The 18979-nt window shown below is 61.8% G+C and overlaps 1 protein-coding gene across 1 annotated transcript; it reads left to right on the top strand.

Annotated features, from left to right (window-relative positions):
• The first annotated feature begins 3766 nt into the window (after positions 1-3766).
• On the top strand, positions 3767-17659 carry ASAP3 (ArfGAP with SH3 domain, ankyrin repeat and PH domain 3). The gene is made up of 25 exons (XM_010576370.1): positions 3767-4001; positions 4421-4566; positions 6360-6434; positions 6756-6805; positions 7048-7174; positions 9421-9506; positions 10309-10384; positions 10511-10597; positions 10914-11023; positions 11950-12019; positions 12533-12620; positions 13006-13054; positions 13157-13344; positions 13464-13597; positions 14036-14130; positions 14440-14620; positions 14891-14976; positions 15101-15216; positions 15311-15378; positions 15481-15588; positions 15760-15976; positions 16071-16359; positions 16847-16991; positions 17171-17293; positions 17585-17659. Exons 1-25 carry the CDS (start codon positions 3767-3769, stop codon positions 17657-17659), a joined length of 3024 nt encoding a protein of 1007 aa, XP_010574672.1.
• Positions 17660-18979: the final 1320 nt, after the last annotated feature.

Here is an 18979-nt window from a genome sequence, read left to right as displayed (position 1 = left end):
GCGCTGGGGCTGGTCCGGCACCCATAGGTGCTGGTCCGGCACCCAGTGCTCACCCTCGGGGGCACATCACTCCCTTGGCCTTCTAGTTTTTGGGGTTCCCCCCCCCCGGTTCACCCCCGGGAGGAGGCTGGCACGGCCTGGCTTGCGCTGGCAGTCGCCCTAAGTGGGTGTTTTGGGACCCCCAGGCCAGGGTGGCCGTTTGCATCCTCCGAGCAGCCCCAGCGTGCGCTTTTTTGGGGGCCAAGGCCTGCAGAAATGGGTAAAACTCTCCTTTAAAGTTTCTTTGAAAGGTTTTTGCCTCCAGGTCCAGGTGCCCCCCCAGGCAGAGCATCAGCCCCACAGCTCCGGCCACTAGCGAATTCCTACGCTTGGAGCCAGCCCTGATGTGATGTGGTGTCCCGGGGGGGGTCCCACTGTGATTAAAGCCAGGGGAGTATTTTTAGCTCCCCCCCCCCCCCAAAATCCCCAGCAGCGTTTGCAGGAAGGACGAAGGTGGCGGGGTGCCTTCGTCCCCCTCCTCCCGCCTGGAATAAAGGCGGTTTCCAGCTGGTCCCGTGGCTTTTGCCAACTCCTCTTAGCGAAGGAATGGCTTTGAAGGAGAGCCAGGGTTGGCGGGGAGCGCGGGGGCCCCAGGTGCCGGAGCTGCCGGGATCCCCGGGGGCAGCGGGATGGGCGTCCCCAAGCTGGAAATCTGGGGACGCACCGTTGGAGCATCCCGATCCCCGCCAGCACGTGCTGACCGCTGCCATGGATCTTCCTCTCAGCCGGGAAGGGGGAGGCAGCTCCAGCCAGGAGGAAGCAGCAGGAATTTCGTTTGGCTGCTTGGGAGAGGCTGCGGTTAAGGGGGACGGGGATGGGGGAGAGGCGTGCCCCCGGAATGGTGGGGTTTGCTTATTAAACCTCCGTGGAGCAGGGCTGACAGCCGGGAGTCATCGCTGCCGTTGTGCAGGACATGGGGGGCATGGGGCTGAGCACCCCATCCCACCCGAGGCAGCGGGGAACCCTTGTGGGGGCCGAACCGCTGCCAGGCCTTCCGCATCCCCATGCTCCAGCACGAGGGGAAGAGGGAAATCCACCCAAAAAAGCCCCAGCCCCCTGCCGCCCTCTGAGCCCTGATGGGGCAATAGCATCAGGCAAGGGAAATAAACAGCGGCACTTTTGGGGAGGGCTGGGGAGCAGGACAGACTCCCTGCAACCAAACCGAGCCTTGGTCTTCCCCATCACCACCCCAGATCCTGGGTGATGGCTTGGTGGGCGAGAGGGAGTGAGGGTTCCTGGTCTTGCTCCAGCGGCTGCTGGGTGGGAAGGGGTGACCATGTCCCGCCAGGTCCCCGAGACGGCACTGCCACCTTTGAGGCATGACTGCATGCACCCATCTCGGAGCTGGGCCCAAATCGGAGTGACAGGAGTGACATCAGTGAGCAGGGCAAGGGCCAGAAGCTGGTGCTCGCCATCAAGGAAACATACCGGTGTTGGCTGGAGCTGCTCAGTGCCTCAGTTTCCCTCCTGGGATTAAAGAGGGTTCTCCCCTCCCAGGGGGCTCGTGGGACGTCGGGGTCCTTGGGGCTGCTGCAGAGGCAGCACCCGAGGTCTCTGGAGTGGGCTGGAAGGGTCGGATCCAGCCCTTGGTGGTTGGGGCTGGGTGGTGTGTACATGTCACAAGGGACGGGGCACCTCCCGGCTGGGGCAGGGTGACATGGTAGAGGCTGCCGGCGTGTTCAGTGGCAGAGCTGGCAGCCGGGCTCCCAGCTCACCCCGTCACCGTGTAAATAATACCACGTCCCTGCCACGTGCTGCCCTTTGCACCCAGGGCAGTGCCGCATCCTACTCCCGGCTCGGCAGCGCTGCCACCGCTCCGGCCCCTGGCACCCGCGGCGGCTCCTTCACCAGGCGGCACGAGCCGGCGGCGGGGGGGGGGGGGGGGAAGAATGGCCCCCATTGAGCACCCTGCCGGGGGCGGGCGGGGGGTGGCAGTGGCTGCTCGGGGTCCCCAGTCTGCGAGCCTGGGTGGCTGCAGTGCAGGTGCAGATCCATCCCTCCCTCCCTCCATCCCCACAGGGAATCCCTCCTGCTCCCATTCCTGCTGTGCTGATGTCCTCAGCTTCCCCCGACCGGGAGCCCTCATCCCTGAGCTGGGCCAGGGGGTGACGGGTGCTGTGGGGGGCTCCAGACATCGCTGCCTCCTGCTCCGGAGGGCTGTCCCCATGCAGCCAAGGCCCATGTCCCTGGCAGCCAGCTTGGTACGTCGGGGATATCAGTGATGCCTGCAGCTGGGACAGCTCTGTGCAGTGATTTCCTCTGCATTTGACACCCTGGTGCTCGGCTCTGCCTGCCCCATCCTTGCCGATCAGCTCGTGGACCCCTTTCTGAAAGCCCCCGTGACTGTCCCCAGATTGTCCCCGATCCCTGCGTTCAGCCTCCTGCGGCTGTGAGCTGTCACTGGGGTGGGCTGCCCCATCCTGGGCACTCGGAGCAGCTTCTTCCCCCACTTGCATGGTGATGCATCCAGAGCATCTCATGCTGCCTCAGTTTCCCCTTCCTGAGGCTATGCCAGGTTTGCAAGCCTGGAGAGTCCAGTTGTCCAGCCTTGGCATCCCCCTCTGAGGCACGGGATGCTTCTGCCCCAGCCTGCGGCTCCAGAGAGCCTGGGGCACCCAGATTTGGTGCAGAGAGCGGGCATGGGGGCCTTTGGGGCACCCCAACATCCTCCCTGTTGCAAGTGCATTGCAAGACCCCTCTGGGCAGGGGGTTTGGCTCCCACCTCCACCCTGGTCCCCTCCCAGCCGGCTCATCCCAGCCAAAGCTCGTCCGCAGCATCCCTTCCAAGGAGGAGGGCCTTGAAGAGCAGCACCAAAGCCAGGCTGACCCCGCTGTCAGGAAATCGGCCTTGACATCAGCCCGAAAACCTTCGGCAAGAGCTCGAGCAAGAAAGCCAGCCTCTTTATTGTAATTCCTCCGCGGTTTCATCCCTCGCCCTTCTTGCGTTCACGCCCTCTAAATATTTCCAGCCTGTTATCATGCCTCTGGTACCTGCAGCCAAGCCGCCCTTAACCCTTTCCTGATGGCTGGGGCCGGCGTGTGTTCGGCTACGATGCTCTGCGGGCAGGTTGGCGTTGGGGTTGAGTTTGCCCTGGTGCTCGGTGGGGGCAAATGGGGGCTGCCTGGGTAGGGAGGGATGGAGCGAGGATGGAGGGGGATCAGGCTGGGGATGGGGAATTCTCCAAGAGAGCGCAGGATGCGGCTGGTGGAGGCTGCGGGGAGGTTCACGGTGCTGGGAGCCACAGCCAAGACCCTGCATGAGCTGGGGGGGTTGTGGAAAGCCGCATCCCTGGTTGTGGGATTTATGTGATTTAGGTCCCTGTCGGGCATTGGAGGGAGGTGGGTCCCGGTTTTGGCTCTGCCATGGACCCCTTCGGGGAGCTGGGCGCCCTTGAAGGTCTCTCCCACCGTGCCTGGCCCCGAGCCGTGGGGACGTGTGCTGGGGTGGTGGGGATGGGTTGGTGTGTTTGTGCTACATGACGCTTCATCCCCTCCTTGGTTGAAGCAGCCCCTGCGGGAGCCAGAGAGGCATTTTCCGTGGTTGCTGGAAGCTGCTGGGATCCAAAGAGATGCTGGGCATGCTGGCTGAGCCTCTCATCTCCTGCTACTGTCTTGCTCGAACCCAGCCTCTCTGGGGGCAGCCAAAGCCCTGCCTGGCAGCCAAAGCCTCGGGGACCACAGGCCTGGCAGGGGACCGACTGGACGCTGAGGCTCTGGTGTCCCCGGGATGCCTCCAGCTCCTCTCCCAGCCCTGGGAGCTTGGCCACTGCCCCGCACATCTGCATGGCAGAGCAGCCGCCTTTCCAAGGGCCAGCTGGGCTGGGGGGAGCGGCGGCCATGCTTGGCAGGGCTAACGAGCTCCGTTTGTTTTCTTTCTTCGCTTTCGCAGAGCCTGGATGGGGACCAAGCCATACTCCAGAGGATCAGAAAATATGTGAAAGCCATTCACATCTCTGGGCTCAGTGAGTTGTGCTTCGAGAGCTGATGGGCATCCCTGGGCCACCGGCCTGGCAGGATCTGTGACGGTCCCATCCTCCACCAATGCTGGTCACGTCTGTCCGTGGTGTGATGCAGCTGGACGGTGGGGTGGCCATGGGTGCTGGCCAGTCTGGGGGTATGTGGGTGCTTGCAGCTAGCCAGCCTGGCAACGTGATAGGGTGCCAAAAACTGTCTTAAAAAGATGCAAGAAGAGAAATTGAGAACCTTGGAGAGGTTGTTTAGGACAGACCACTGCTGTCCTGCAGCAGGATCAGCCCAGCTTTGCTCTGGAGGGCTGGAGAGATGGGTGCTGGGTGCTGGTGGGACCTCATGATGTGACCAGCTCCAGGGATGGGGTGCTGCAGGGTCACCCCGTGTCCCTCACTGGTGTCTCCCTGTGCAGCCCACGTGGAGAACGAGGAGCAGTACAGCGAAGCCCTGGAGAACTTCGGCAACAACCACCTCTCCCAGAACAACCACGAGCTGTCCACCGGCTTCCTCAACCTGGCTGTCTTCACCCGCGAGGTCACCGCACTCTTCAAGAACCTGGTGAGCTGCCCCGCATCCTCCCGGCACACTGCTGAGATCGGGGGGAGGCTTTCACCACCCGGTGGGGTTCACGGTGTCTCCGGTGCAGCCTCAGGCTGTTCTCTGCATCCGGCTATTGCCAAGCTGGGGAAAATCTCCAGGATCCATCTAGATTTGGAAAAACCACTCAGTGCAGCCCGCCTCCTCCCAGTTTAGGCACCCCCGCTGCGGGCAGCAATCCCCAGCTCCCACCCCAGGCTCAGGGACATGCTCCTGGTGCTCCAGGACCATCTGATACCCCCATTGCTGGATTTACAGCCCATTGCCAGCTCCGCCAGGGACGCCAACGCTGGGATTTGATGGGCGGTTGGGGCTGCTATTTTCTTTTTTCCTTTTCTTTCTTTTTCTATTTTTTTCTCACATCAATTGCATCTCTGATCTCGCTTGCCAAGAAGTAAATCAAAGCCACGCTGAGCTGCGCAGTGGGGCCTTGGGGAGCCGTGGCCGCGCGGGAAGCAGGCAGGCAGGCAGGCAGAGGCGGCTGCGAGCCGAGCCGGCAGCGCCTTCCCAACTACGGGAATGGCTCTGGTGGAGAAGTCAGTTCCTGGAGGAAGCTGGGTCTGTGCACGCCCAGCGGCGAAGCCCTGGGGGGGTCCCATGCTGCTGGCCTCCTCTGGTCCCTTTTGAATCCCCCCTCTAAGGGGTGTTTTTGGCTGCTGGCTCTGCTTAAGGAGGAGATATATTTCTGCTGCCCTTCCCCCAGGAAGAATTTCAGATTTCGGCGTCTTCCTCTCCCAGTTACCCCAGTCTGGGCCTCCCTGCTCCTCCCCTTCCCCATCCCAGCTGTCCCAGCCCAGCCAGACCCCCGCGCTCTGGGGGGGGCTCTGCGGGAACCGTACTGGTGGAAGAGTGGGACCAGTTCCCGGGCAAGGGCAGTGCTGGCCCCCCACCTCCTGCCCCACGTGCTGCCGGCGTGGGAACAGCCACTGCCGTCTACCCCCTGGATTATGTGCCAGAACCCTTGACCAGATCCGAAAAGCCAGGTTTGCCCTCCCAGAGTCCCCCCGGAGCTCTCAGAATCAGGGTGCCCCATCTCCCTGGAGCTCTCAGAAGTGGGGTGCCCTGTCCCCCCTTGTTCAGGGTTGGTCCCGTGCCCTGGAGCTGGGTTTCTCCCCTTATGCTGTAGGGGACAAAACACCTTGGGAGCCTTTAAAAGAAATCTGGGTGCAGCCAGGAGGTCCCGCATGGGTGCTGGAGTTGCTCTCGTAGCACTAAAACGGGGTGCTGCCCTGTGGGGTGCATGGAGGGACGCCAGGACTGGAGCAGGCTCCTGTGTCCCCACTGCAGACCCCAGCATGGTGCTGGTGGGGACGGCGGTGGCTGCATTGCTGTCGCTAAACCCCAGGAAAGGGGGACATTTTGGGAAGCCCTTTTGACATCGGGGGGGTGTGCTCTTTGCATCATGAGGCCATGGAGGGGCTGGTAGCATCCCTGGGTGCTGTGCCATGGGGGGACGGGGACAGGGCCGGGGTGGCGATGGGGAGGAACAGCTTTGGTTTTGGCAGCCGCGGTGCTGATGTGGTTTGTGGGAAGGGCCCTGCGTCAGACATCTTGCAGCCAGCTCCGACAAGCCCCAGCCTGCCCCGTGCCTGGATCTGGCCCCACTTTCAGCCTCTTTAACCCTTCATGGGGCAGCGACGGAGCCGGGGGGTGGGGGGGCACCCCCAACGCTGGGAAGGACCTGGGGCTCTGGCTCCTCGACCTACCCTGAGGTGGGGACCTCCATGGGGTAACCCCATCTCTACCTTTTGCAGGTGCAGAACCTGAATAACATCGTCTCCTTCCCCCTGGACAGCCTGTTGAAGGGGCAACTGAAGGACGGCCGCCTGGTGAGTCCCCTCCAGCACTGTCCCCAAGGCTCTGAGACTGCAGGTCACCCATTTGGGGACATGTTGCAGCAAGACCCCTGTTAGGGGCTCAGCTTGTGCCCACGGCCAGGAGAAGGAAGGAGCAAATCCCTGGGGCTGGAGGGCAGCAGCGAGGGCTGGAAGGGACTGGAGCAGGGGGTGAAGATCCGGTGGGGATGTCCCTTGTCCTTGAGGGGCAGGGTGAAGCAATGCAAAGCCCTCGGCCATGGGATGCTGCTTTCAGTGCCAGCAGGTCTTTTGCCTTCCCTGACGGCTGCCATCCCCTCTCTCCTTTTGCTGCAGGACTCTAAGAAGCAGATCGAAAAGGCCTGGAAGGATTACGAGACCAAAGTGTAAGGAACCCGCTGCCTCTGGCAAAATCCGCCTAATCCCGCTCTGCACAAAGATGTTTTGTCCCGGGGCTGCACCCGGGCACCGATTGATGCCAGTTTGCCATTGGGAGGGCTCCAGTCTAGCCTTTCCCAGCTAGAGGGGCTGGAGATATTTCTCCTGATCCCATCCCCACCATAGCTCACTGCATGGGACAGCCCTCGGGGCAAGGCTGTCCCCAACCTGCCGATGTCCTGTCCCGCAGGGGGAAGATGGAGAAGGAGAAGGAGCGAGCCCGCTTGGCAGGGGTCATCCAGGCTGAACCGTCCACAGCGGAGGTGGCCGAGGACATGCAGAAGGAGCGGCGGCTCTTCCAGCTTCACATGTGTGAGGTAGGGGCTGTGCCGGGGGGGACAGAGACTGTTTGGCCCCCGGGGGGACATAGGGGCCCACTCTACTCAAATGTGCATGGGGACGTCAGAGCCTGTTCCCGTCCCCACCATTAAAGCAGCCCCATGTGGGTGCTGTGTGGGACCTTTGGCTGTCCCCATCCCATCATGTCCCTGCATGGTCCTGGCTCAGGGATCCCCACCCCATCCCCAAGTTGGGGTCCCCATGGGATGCGGCTGTGAATGGCACCCACGGGTCACCCTGCAGCAAAGTGCCTGGGGGTTCTACCCGTGTCCTCCCCGCTCCTACCCCTCATCTGGAAAGCCAGAGGCTGGTGTTTGGGGTGACAAGTGAGCCTTTTGGATAACATCCCTGAGGCTGGCTTTGCTGTTGTGCCCTATTCTCAAAACTGCTCTTGGTTTTGGTTAGGGGGGCTCATGAGCAGCCCCAGATCCCTGATGGTCCTGGGGGTCCGCTCTTAGGAGGTGAGATGTGAATAGGTGAAGGATGGAGACCTGATGTTAGAACCCCCCCCAGCAAAGAGGGGACCCAGGTGTTCTGGCTCCAGACACCCCAGCAGCCCCATAAACCTCTTGAGAGTGACACAGAGCAGGGACCAAGTCCCCAGTGGGTTGTCCCAGGGGTCTCCAACATCCCCAAGGACCAGACAACAGCGTCGGAGCCTGGTGCAGCCCTGTGTGTCCCGTCGTCCCCCCGGCAAAGGGCAGGGGGTGCGGGAAGGAGGCTGTGCCTGTCGCAGTGGGACTGGGGCTGGGCATGGGGCCGGGGAGCTGGGACCCGGCCAGATGAGTCACTCCCTTGAATAGCACCACTGTGAAATAAATAACAGCACATGGAAACGCGGGAGCTGCAGCCCGGCCGGGGAGGGGCCGCTGCCGGCAACCCTGCAAAGAGCGGCTGCGTGTGAGCGGGCACACGTGCACGCGTGTGTGTGCTGGCGTGCACGAGAGCTGCTGCTTTCCTGGGGAGCCTGCCTGGAAATGGGGGGGCAGCTCTTCTAGGGGGCTGGCCGGGGCTAGGGCGGGTGTGTTGCGTGTAGGTTTATAGGCGGATGGTATTTGCTGCTTCGTGGGGTGGGGGCACGATCTGATTTCACCCCAGGGGTGATGTGTGGGGTGGTTGCATCTCCCCTTCGTGGGCCATCTCACACCCCCAGGGACCGTGGGGTGGATGGGTGCAGCTGGGTCCAGACCCAGGCGGTGCTGGAGCATCCCTTTGCTCATGGGTCTCAGCCAGTGCTGGCTGGGACCCTCCCTGCCACCGTCACCCCAGGATGTGGGTGGCAGGGCAGGGAAGTCCCACGGGAGCTGGGCACACGTGGTCTTTTTCAGCTGAGACTTTGTTCAGGGGGTGCAGTCCGTGCCAGGCACCCCAGGGCTCCGGGTTGGATGCTGCGTTAGCTTTACGTCTCCAGCTTGCACGGAATGATTTAACAACCCTTCCCAGTCCAGGTGACACCTTACTTGGCAGGGGTGCCCAGGGCACCGGGAGGCTCCATCCCGGGGGCTGTAGCCCGCCACGGTGCTTCCCCACCATGGAAAGTCCCCGGAGCTCAGGGCTGCCTTCCCCTCCCCTCGCCTCCCGCTCGAAACCATCTTCCAGCAGCTGCGCTGGCCTGGAGAGGAGCTCGCAGGGGGAAATCTCTTCCCCCCCCTTACTTTGCTCGGGGTGAGCAAGGCTCTGGGTCTTTTCTTTTCTGCTAGCAGCTGATGGATGGGTTTGATGCATAAAGCTGAAATTCCCCATCCCGCGGGACACATCCACGAGGACTGCAGACCTCCGGGGCTGATGTGCCGCAGGCGCTTGTTGCTTGAAATCTGATTTTTTGGGAGCAAAGGGGTCATGTCTTAAAAAACATTTGGGCTATTTCTTCTTTTTTTTTTTTTCTTTGTGAGCTGCCTTGAGTTTTGGTTATTTATTAACTCCAGAAGTAATGAGCAGCAGGAGAAGCATGCTCGGCTGGAAACCCCGGGGGCCTGCTTCGGTCCTTGAACTTTTCAGGGCTTGGAGGACTTCCAGAGCCAGGTTTTCTGAGGGTGGTCCCCAGCGAGCTGCCTTCAAATCCAACGTCGTGACTCGACTTCTTGAAACCCAGCCAGCATTTTAACCCTCCTCCCTTGCGCTGGGAAGGGAGGCAAGGGCTGGGCAGGCTCTTGCTCTTTCCTCTGGGATATTTCCAGCCAGTCCTCATCTCCATCACCTAACTGTGTGTCTTCTCCTCCTCCAGTACCTGCTGAAAGCCAGCGAGTCTCAGATGAAGCAGGGACCAGATTTCCTGCAGAGCCTCATCAAGTTTTTCCACGCTCAGCACAAGTAGGTGCTGCCCAGGTCAAGGTGGTTTGTCCCCAGGGTCGGTCGTCACCCCTGGGAGGTCCCACGAGGGTCTGGGGGCATCTTCTCCCATCCCAGCTCCATAAAGCTGTTGGTGAAGATGCTGGGCAGAGCCTGTCGCTCTTTGGTTGCATCTGAGGAGTTGAAACGTGCTTTGTTGGCTCAAGGAGCTGCAAACGTGTCCGTGGGGGCTGGGGGAAGGGGGTTGGCTCGGGATATATCCGATGATTTGGTTTCTGGGTAGATTTCCAGGGATGAGTTCAGCCGAGCGGCTTCGCTGTTAGCCATGGGGCTCGTAGCGAGGGTGTTTGGAGCAAGGATTAACATCCCCTTGCCTTCCCCATTGCAATATGAGGCTGGAGTAGCAGCGTGTGGGTGTCATGTCGTCATCTCCAGCTCTCGAGTGAGGAAACTGAGGCAGGGAGGGGACAGTCGTGTTGGCTAAGAGCGTGCCCTTGACTGGGGCTGTGACCCAGAGACCTGAGGATCTGGCCTCCAGCAGGGCTGGTCCCCAGCAAAATGAGCTTGGATTGAACCAGAGGCCAATCCTGTATCCCAAACACCCCAAATATTTGGGGTATCTGGACACCCTGGGCTGGGCTTGGCCTTTGGTGGGGTCTCTCCAGGTCCCAGTAGCAGTGGAACCACAAAGCAGGAGCAGCTTCCAAGGGGGGTTGCTATGGTCTCCTGCCACATTTTCTCTAAAAAACCTTTTTTTTTTTTTTTTTTTTTCCCCCCTCTATCCTCCCCATCTGCATCTTAATCATGTTAAATAAATGCCCAGTTTCTTCCAAGATGGCTGGAAGGCTGCCCAGAACCTCTACCCCTTCATTGAGAAGCTCGCTGTGTCTCTCCACGCGGTAAGTCCCCCAGCCTGCCATCCAACACCGCTCGGACGTGCCCCCCGAGATGCCACCCACCCTGTGCCAGCCCTTGAGAACGCCCGCATTCAGCGCAGCAGTGAGGGCAGCTGCCTCCCTTTCCAGCTCCACCAAGCGCAAGAAGAGGAGGTGAAGCAGCTCACGCAGACCCGTGATTCCCTCCGCAGCATCCTGCAGCTGGAGAGCAAGGAGGTGAAACCTTGGGATGGGCAGAGGAGAGTTGGGAAGGAGGGTCGGAAGGGTGCTGGGTTCTAAGGAGGGGTGAGTGCCCCGGGGTTAACTTGAGGATGGGGAGCAGCAGGTAAAGGGGACCTGGGGACCAGAGGGGACATCCATGGGAGCAGAGCAGGAGACCTGGGAGATGCTCGGAGGCTGGGAGGGGACGGGGGGTCTCTGGCATTCTGCTGGGTGCTGCACCCACATAAGGATGAGGTCACTTGGTGGCAGCAACCACTTCTGTGCCTCTCACTTTGCTTTTTAAATGCTTTTTTTCCCCCGATGAGCTCAGGAAAACCTGAGCAGGAAGAACTCTGGCAGCGGCTACAGCATCCACCAGCACCAGGGGAACAAGCAGTATGGGACGGAGAAGTCGGGATTTCTGTACAAGAAGAGTGATGGGTGAGGATGAGTATTATTTGCCCAGAGAGCTCCCAGCTCCATCCTGGTGTTGCTGTGGGCTGGGAGAAAGTCATGCTTGTGGGAGGCTCCAGGGCTGGGACATCCAGAGGCAGAACTGTTTGGGTGAGGTTTTTGGTCACTGTTAGACGGGTCTACAGGTGCAATTGGTCCTGTCTGGTCTTAAGCATCTATCAATGCTTGGAGAATGGGATTTTTCCCCAGGCTGGAGGAGACCCGAGAGTTGGTGGTTAGGGGTTGGTGGGTCTCCAACTGCAGCTGCGGAAGGAGGAGGTTTGGAGGTGGTGCAGGGGACCTTCTCCCACGATGGTTTGGTGTCATCGGCCCATTTCTTATGTGAAGGCCCCCAGTAGGCTCTGATGCCCAGGGTGCTTCTCCCGCGATGCTCTCCTGGGTGACTGGCTGGGCACAGTGGTTGGTGCTGTGCGGGTGTAGTGTCCTTGGATGTAGGTCTCCAGGACCAGCCGCCCAGTGCCAAGTTCCCTGTGGAGAGCTGTGAGCTGTGTGGCTGATGGGAGAGGAAGAAAGTCTTTGTTTCTTGGGTGTAGAGGGAGAAACGATCCTGGTGGGATCATCTAGGGTGAAAAATAAAATCCTCAGAGCTGCAAAGAGGAGGTCTTCACCTTCTCAGTGGACCTCTGGGTGATGGGCACCAGGTTTTGAGTGGGTGTTTATGTGTTTTGCTGAACTGGGGCTACCAGATCTGTGATGCTGTTGGCCAGCACGGCCCATGGCCAGCCCACTCAGTGGGACATTTTGTGCTCTGTGAGTTGCAAGAAGCACAACCCCATGTCCAGAAAGCCATCAGGCCTCTGCCGAGGGCTTCCGTGGGCGCTTTGGGAGGCAGATGGATGTGGGCGATCAGGGATGTGCAACGTGTCCTCACTCCTCCTCTTCCTCCTCCTCAGGATCCGCAAAGTATGGCAGAAGAGGAAGTGTGGCGTGAAGTACGGCTGTCTGACCATCTCCCACAGCACGGTGAGGAGCAGCGGGGGGCCGCAGCCCTGACCCTTGAAGGCACTCTTTGAGCGTTGGCATCCACTAGAATTCAGGTTTAGTTTTGCCCAAAGTGGTCACCAATTTGCCCGGCTTAAAATTTAGTACGAGCTGGGACTCGACATATTAAATGGGGTCCCCCATGTTTGATAGGTATCACTGGGAGGGGATGGTGGGTTTGACTGGAGCAGCAAGATGAGCGTTGAGGTTCCAGACAAGACCAAAGGGGCTGGAGAGGGCTGGGAGGAGTGTGCTGCCCCCTGGCGGTGGAGGCTGCGAACTGCAGCGGGGACAGAAGATGCGACTCCGGGATGTCCCCGAGCCCCGTTCTCCTGCAAAAGGTCCCAGAGGGTCCCACTCGCTTGCTTATCCCAAAAGGGACCATCTGGGAATGGTGGTTGTCCCACTGGCATTGCCATCAGAGGTACGCGCTTGGTGATGCACGTCCCGACCTTTCCCAGTCCTTTAACCTGCCTCCATCCTCACACCCTGCAGATAAACCGTCCCCCCGTCAAGCTGAACCTCCTCACCTGCCAAGTGCGGCCCCACACCGAGGAGAAGAAATGCTTCGACCTGGTGACGCGTGAGTGCCCGGAGCGGGATGCCATGGCTGGGGTGGGTGTGTTTGACCCGGAGGTGGCCGAGCTGCGGATGGGAGCTCCCTTTCTGGAGAAGAACATCCCGAGTGGGTTTTCCCACTCCACAGCACCTGGGCAGCCTTTGCCCTTCTAATCTGGCTCTGGGCATCTCCCCAGCTGCCTTTACAGAGGAAGGACCGACCTCTCTAAGGAGATCTAGCAAGCTCAAGACAAAAAGAGGTTGTGACAGGGCTCGGGTGATGGAAGAGTGATGTGCAATGATTTAATTTTAAAGCAGCCCCTTTGGAGTAGTTTCAGCTCCTTCCTGCTGTCCTGGGCATCCCCAAATCCTCCCTCCTCACCTTCTCCCCCCTCTCCCCATCCCTGCAGACAACAGGACGTATCACTTCCAAGCAGAGGACGAGCAGGAGTGTGTTGTGTAAGTGCCGCAGCCCATCCCCACTCCTTGCGGTGCCGGATCCTGCTCTGCTTTCCCCGTCCTCCTCCTCCTTCCTCCTGACGGGGCTCCCCCCCCGCCCAGGTGGGTCTCGGTGCTGCAGAACAGCAAGGACGAAGCCCTGAGCAACGCCTTCAAGGGGGAGCCCAACGGCGGTGGGGCGGCAGCGGGCGGCGGGGCGGACGGCGGCGTGCAGGAGCTCACCAAGCTGGTCATCAGCGAGGTGAAGAACATGCCGGGAAACAAGCAGTGTTGTGACTGCGGGGCCCCGGGTAGGTCGGGGTTTGGCGTGTCCCCCTCCCCGGGTGCGGGTCGGGGACCTGGGAGGGGGGATTGCGGCATCCTGCGGGGCTGGGTGGTGATTCTGAGCCCCACGCTGCTCCCCTGGCAGACCCCACTTGGCTCTCCACCAACTTGGGCATCCTGACGTGCATCGAGTGCTCCGGCATCCATCGGGAGCTGGGCGTGCATTACTCCCGCATCCAGTCCCTCACCCTGGATGTCCTCAGCACCTCCGAGCTGCTGGTAAGCCGCTCCCCGAGCCCGGAGATCCTGTGGCCACTGGGAATCACCCTTTGCGGCTCCTAAACCTCCTGGGGCCAGAGTTCATCCCTCCTTCTTCATCCCATCTGTGCCCAGTTTGCTCCAGGGCTCACAAACTTGCCTCGGTTTCCCCAGTGGCAGTTTGCAGCCCCCAGTGCTGTGGTCTGGGCAAGTGGGGAGGGGGCTCTGCAAAGCCGCTTGCTAAGGGGGGGATGCTGGCAGCCCCCCAGGATTTGATCCCTTTTAAAACAGACTTTCCCTGCCATGAAAGAGCATCAGCCCCAGGGGAGATGCTGCTCTGGGAAGGTCCTGGGTGGATCCAGTGGATTCCTTCCCTCTGCCTCTGGGATGGGCATCTGGCTGGGGCAGGGCGAGCGTGGCCAAGAGGGCTCGTCTCCCCCCGTCCCTCTCTTGCTGCAGCTGGCTGTCAGCGTCGGGAACACCCGCTTTAACGAGATCATGGAGGCCATGCTGCCCACGCAGGACTGTCCCAAGCCCTCAGCCAGCAGCGATATGTGAGTTGGCCACTGGTCAGGGGTCTCGGGGTGGGCTAGGAGGAGGAGGAGCGCACGGTGCGTGGTCTGTCCTTGTCCCCATGCCACTGCCCATCGGCTCTGAGAGCCTGGGGATTGAGGCGGGGGACGATCCTGGTGTCATCGCCTGGATTTTGGTGGGGATCTACACCTTTTTTTGAGGTTTCCCCTGATCCCAAGGCTTCGGGAGGAGGCAGGAGCCCAGGGTTCCTCCAGCTGTGGTGGAGACTGGGCAGGGGGGGTCTGATCTCTGTGCCCATCCTAGCCGATGCCAAGCCACCCATCCCGCAGGGCTGCCCGCAAGGAGTACATCGTGGCCAAATACATGGAGCGACGCTACGTGCAGAAAAGCAGCCGTGACGACCCCCACCGGGTCTGGGAAGCCATTCGTGCCCGCGACCTCCTGGCCCTGCTCCAGGCCTTCGCCGAGGGGCACGATCTGGCCAAGCCCCTGGCCAGCCCCGAGGGCCAGGTGAGCCCTGCGCCGCCGCGGCCGCCCCGCTCCCTCTACCTGGCAGCGTAAATGGATTTTCCCCCTCTGGGTCCCACTGCTCAGGGTTTTCCTGGCCTTTGGGTGGAAATGTGCCCTTGGGAAGATGAGCATCCTCAGGTCCAGCTCTCACCTCCCCTCCATCCTGGGGGAGATGAAGCATCCTCAGGTCCAGCTCTCTTCTCCCCTCCATCTTGTGGGAGATGAAGCATCCTCAGGTTCAACTCTCCTCTCCCTTCCATCTCGTGGCAGGACCCGGGCGAGCTGGCGCTGCACATGGCCGTGCGCCACGCCGACAGATCGTCCCTTCCTCTGGTGGACTTCATCATCCAGAACGGGTGCGTCCCCAGGTGCTCGCCATGTCCCCTGCCTGCTTCCCCATGGAAGGACCGTATATGAGTGCGGGGGACTGATGCTTGTGTGCTCTTGAGCCTTGAATTTCTTGCCGGTGGCCCTGCGCAGGGGGACGCTGGACCGGGTGACGCAGGACGGGAACACGGCTTTGCACTACGGCGCGCTCTACAACCAGCCCAACTGCCTCAAGCTGCTCCTGAAGGGCAAAGCCGCCTTCACTATGGGTACGGGGTTGGGACGGAGGGTTTTGGGGCTCTCCGGTGGGAGCAGAGCGCCGAGGCTGTAACCTGGATCCGGCTCCTTTCGTCCCTCGGGCAGTGAACGCGGCAGGCGAGACGGCTTTGGACGTGGCGAGGAGGCTTAAGCACACCGAGTGTGAAGAACTGGTAGGTGGGATGGGGGAGATCCTTGGGCTGGCATGGAGGTGGGGGGCTCCCAGGACCTGTCCCCCCTGTGCTGAGTCCTCTCTGACCTGCCTTATCCCGCAGCTGGAGCAGGCACAGGCAGGGAAGCTCTCCCTGCAGATCCACGTTGACTACGACTGGGAGCCCCCCCAGGAGTTCCCCTACGACAGCGAGGACGAGCTGGAAGAGAAGGTACCCGCCGGATGGTGGGGGGGGACGGGACGGGACACCCCCATGTCCCCAGTGAGGGGGTGAGGGGGGGGTGTGGGGTGGATGCAGACCCTGGGGGGGTCTGGTGGCAGCAGGGCAGCCCTGGAGCCGGGTGTCTGCCCCCAGGTGAGCCCCCTCCAGCGCTCCTTCAAGGGCACGTCGCCGCTGGCCGCCAGCCCCCCGCCCGCCTGCCCCCAGACCCGCTGGAGCTGCATGGGGATGGACATCACCAACAAGACCTACGAGAGCATCCTGGTACCCTCGCGCCCCATGCCCCGCCGGGCCCACAGCGAGGAGATCCCCCCGCCGCTGCCCCTCAAAAACCCCACACGGGGTGGCTCCCGCCCCAAACCCAACCACAGCCCCACTGGTGAGTCGGGGCGTGGGGGGGGTCACCCATGGTGGGTCTGTCCCTTCACCCAGACATCAGGTTTATTATTCCCATCATGCGTCCCCCCCTCCAGAACGCCCTGAGCTTCCCCGGCAGGCGTCCGAGCCGCACTTCCCCGGGCTGGCGGAGGCTCCGGCATTGCGCAGCCTCCCCTCTGCCAGCAGCGCCGGTGCCCTGGACGGCATCGCTGGACCCCCAGCCCCTGGCACCCGCAGCCCCACTGAGAGCCGGCGGGCAGCGTACTGGGAGACCCGCTCAGAGACAGACAGCAGTGGCACCCGGCGGGGGCCAGAGCTGAGCCCCCCGCCTGGGCAGCCCCCGCCGGGTGGCATGGCCCCCGACATCCCCCCTGTCAAGTTCAGGTAGGGACAACCCTCCCCATCTTGGGGTGCACTGGGTGTTGGGGGGGGTCATTGCATGGTGCTGGCAGGTGGGCTTCAACCCCTGCCAGCCCCCAGTCCGGGCATGGGGAAGGGCAAATTGTCCCTGAGGGGTGTGGAGCAAAGGGGTCCCCCACCCTGAGCTGGAGTCCCCAGGGGAGCTGCTGCTGGCCCTGGGATGCAGGAGGGGACAAGGGCAGCCGTGGGGGTGCTGGATTGTCCCTGGAGAAGGTGCTGCAGATTATTTGGGGGCGATACCAAGACCCCCTACAAGTTATCAAATACTTTTTTTTCTCTTTTTGGAAATTGTGGTGGGATGGGCTCGTTTGAGGGAGGATGAGTGCTGGGGCCCTTCTCCATCAGCGCCTGGGGGTGGGACCCTGATCCCTTGGGGGACCTTGCAGGAAGGGGGACAGGGGAGAAGGCACCAGCAGAGAGGGGGTGACACTGTCCTCGCTGTCCCTGGCAGCTCGGAGAGCACCCGCTCATACCGACGCATCAGCGGCATGGTGGGCAAAGCGGGGTCGGCCATGTCCCCCCAGAGCCCAAGCGGCCCCGAGGACCCTGCTCAGGGCAAGGTGCCCCCTGTGCCCATGCCCAGGAGATTTGCTCCGGTAGGTGCCGTGACTCAGGGTGGTCTCAGAGGGGCTGCGATGGGGTGGTCACCCTTTGCATCCCCAAGCATTCCAGCTCCCCTTATCCTGGGGTAGCAGATGGAGGGATTGGGGATGTCACATCCCTGCACCTACCTTGGGGGGGGGTGTCTGTCACCCCCTCGCCCACCCGTTTGCAGGCCAAGGGGAGGCAGAAGCGGGTGAAGGCGGTGGCTGACTGCAAGGGGGATAAAGCACGGGAGCTGACCTTCTCCAAGGGAGAGGTGATCGTGGTGACGCGGGAGGAGGACGAGCAGAGCTGGGTGAGTGTCAGTGAGGCATGGATGGATGCTGGGGTCCCAACCCTGGTCCCTTCCCCCCCCACCCCTCCACCTAGTTCTCTTCTGGAGGAGGCTGGATGTTCATGGGGGGCATGGACAGGTGCCCCTTGCCCCATCTGTGCATGGAGGAGGGCTGCTGGGGGCTCCCACTGACATGTCACCATGGCTGTGCCTCTCTAAATCCCCCTGGGAATTGGGATATCAGCCCCAAAGCTTCTCCCCTTCCTGAGATGGGACTCCCACCCCCCTGACCCCCTCTCTCTGCACCCCCAGGTTGGCTTCATCGAGGGCGACGGCTCCCGCACGGGAGTCTTCCCAGCCAGCTTTGTCCACCTCTTGCAAGACTGACTGGGTGGCAGTGGTCCCTTTTATCCCTGTCCCCTCGGCCAGGACCCGAGGCAGCTCCCTGTCACCCGGCGAGGGCTTGGGTGCAGCCCCAGCCCCAGGGGCTCGGCAGAGCTGGGCCATGAAGGACGTGTGCCCGGGACCTTGGTGTGGGACCATCCAGCCCGGCTGGACACTGCCTTCCAAGGGGGCTCAGAGACCCTCCATTGGGAAGACCACCCACGGACGGCGGCTGCAGGGAGCTGAAGGGCTGCTGCCTGTCCTGCGGGTAGGGCAGAGAACAGACACACTCACTGCACTAGTGGGCTGAGGTTTCTGTGCTGGCCCCCGGTGTCCCTTGCTCCTGCGTCCCTCCCGTGGGCTCTGCCCATCCCCGTGGCTTTCTTCTCCCCTGTCTGCAAGGACTTGGAGATGGGGGATCTGCCCTCGGTACCCCCCGCCACCTCCTCTGCCAGGGAGCCATTGGACCCCCCCCCTCCCCAGCCTGGGGGGAGTGGGACTGGGCAGTGGCTGCGTACCCCCGTCCCCCTTCTCTACGCCAACTGTGAAGCCTTTGGGATGGGCAGGGGATGGGAAAGGGCTTTTATTGACCTCGCCTGGGGAGGCTGGATGGTCTCTGGCCCCCCCAGGCTGTGGGAGCTGCCTGGGCTGCTGGGGCTTGGGGATGCTTCAAAGCTTCCCCCCAAACTGGTAGCGAAATGACGTTCCCTGATTTTGGGAGTGGGGGGGGTTCAGGTGGCACCAGAGAGCCCCTGCCCCGTGGCCCTTGCCTGGGGTGGGTGCTGGATCACTGCCCCGGCCCTGGGGGTCTCTCAAGGGGATTTTGCAGCTTTTTCTGGGACCAATGTCCCCTTGTGCCGGTGTCCCTTGGGAGCCACCTGCCTCCATCCCCCCCGCCCCAAGTTACCCTCTCCTCCTTCTTGTTTTGTGCATCAAATGTTTCATCTCAAAAAACAGTAATTTTTTTAATGTTTTCTGTCTCTGGTTTCTAATAAAGCCATCGTTTTTGTAAGCGCCTGGGTGCATCTGGGGGGGACAGCGCCTGCCCTGGGGCTGCCAGTCCCTGTCCTGGGTGATGCTGGTGATGTGGCCCCGGAGGCTTTCGGGCACTGGGGTCTCTGTGACCTGCCGGTGCCCGCTGGGGATGTGACTCTGTGCTTTGGGGGTATCGTGCATGGGGAGTACTGTCTGGGGGGGGGACTGGGTGGGTGCACAAGGTTGGGTTTTGGGCAGCCAGGCTGCCGTCGAGCCCTGGTTTTCCTGTGCTGCCCAGCGTTGCATTCGCCTCTCCTGTGCCATGTGGGGCCAGGCTGGGGCACGGGC

This window comes from Haliaeetus leucocephalus, unplaced genomic scaffold (assembly GCF_000737465.1).
Source record: "Haliaeetus leucocephalus isolate CR32 unplaced genomic scaffold, Haliaeetus_leucocephalus-4.0 Scaffold517, whole genome shotgun sequence".
Lineage (NCBI taxonomy): Eukaryota > Metazoa > Chordata > Aves > Accipitriformes > Accipitridae > Haliaeetus > Haliaeetus leucocephalus.
The sequence above is the reverse complement of the archived record's forward strand: the minus strand, read 5'-3'. Positions and strand labels throughout refer to the sequence as shown.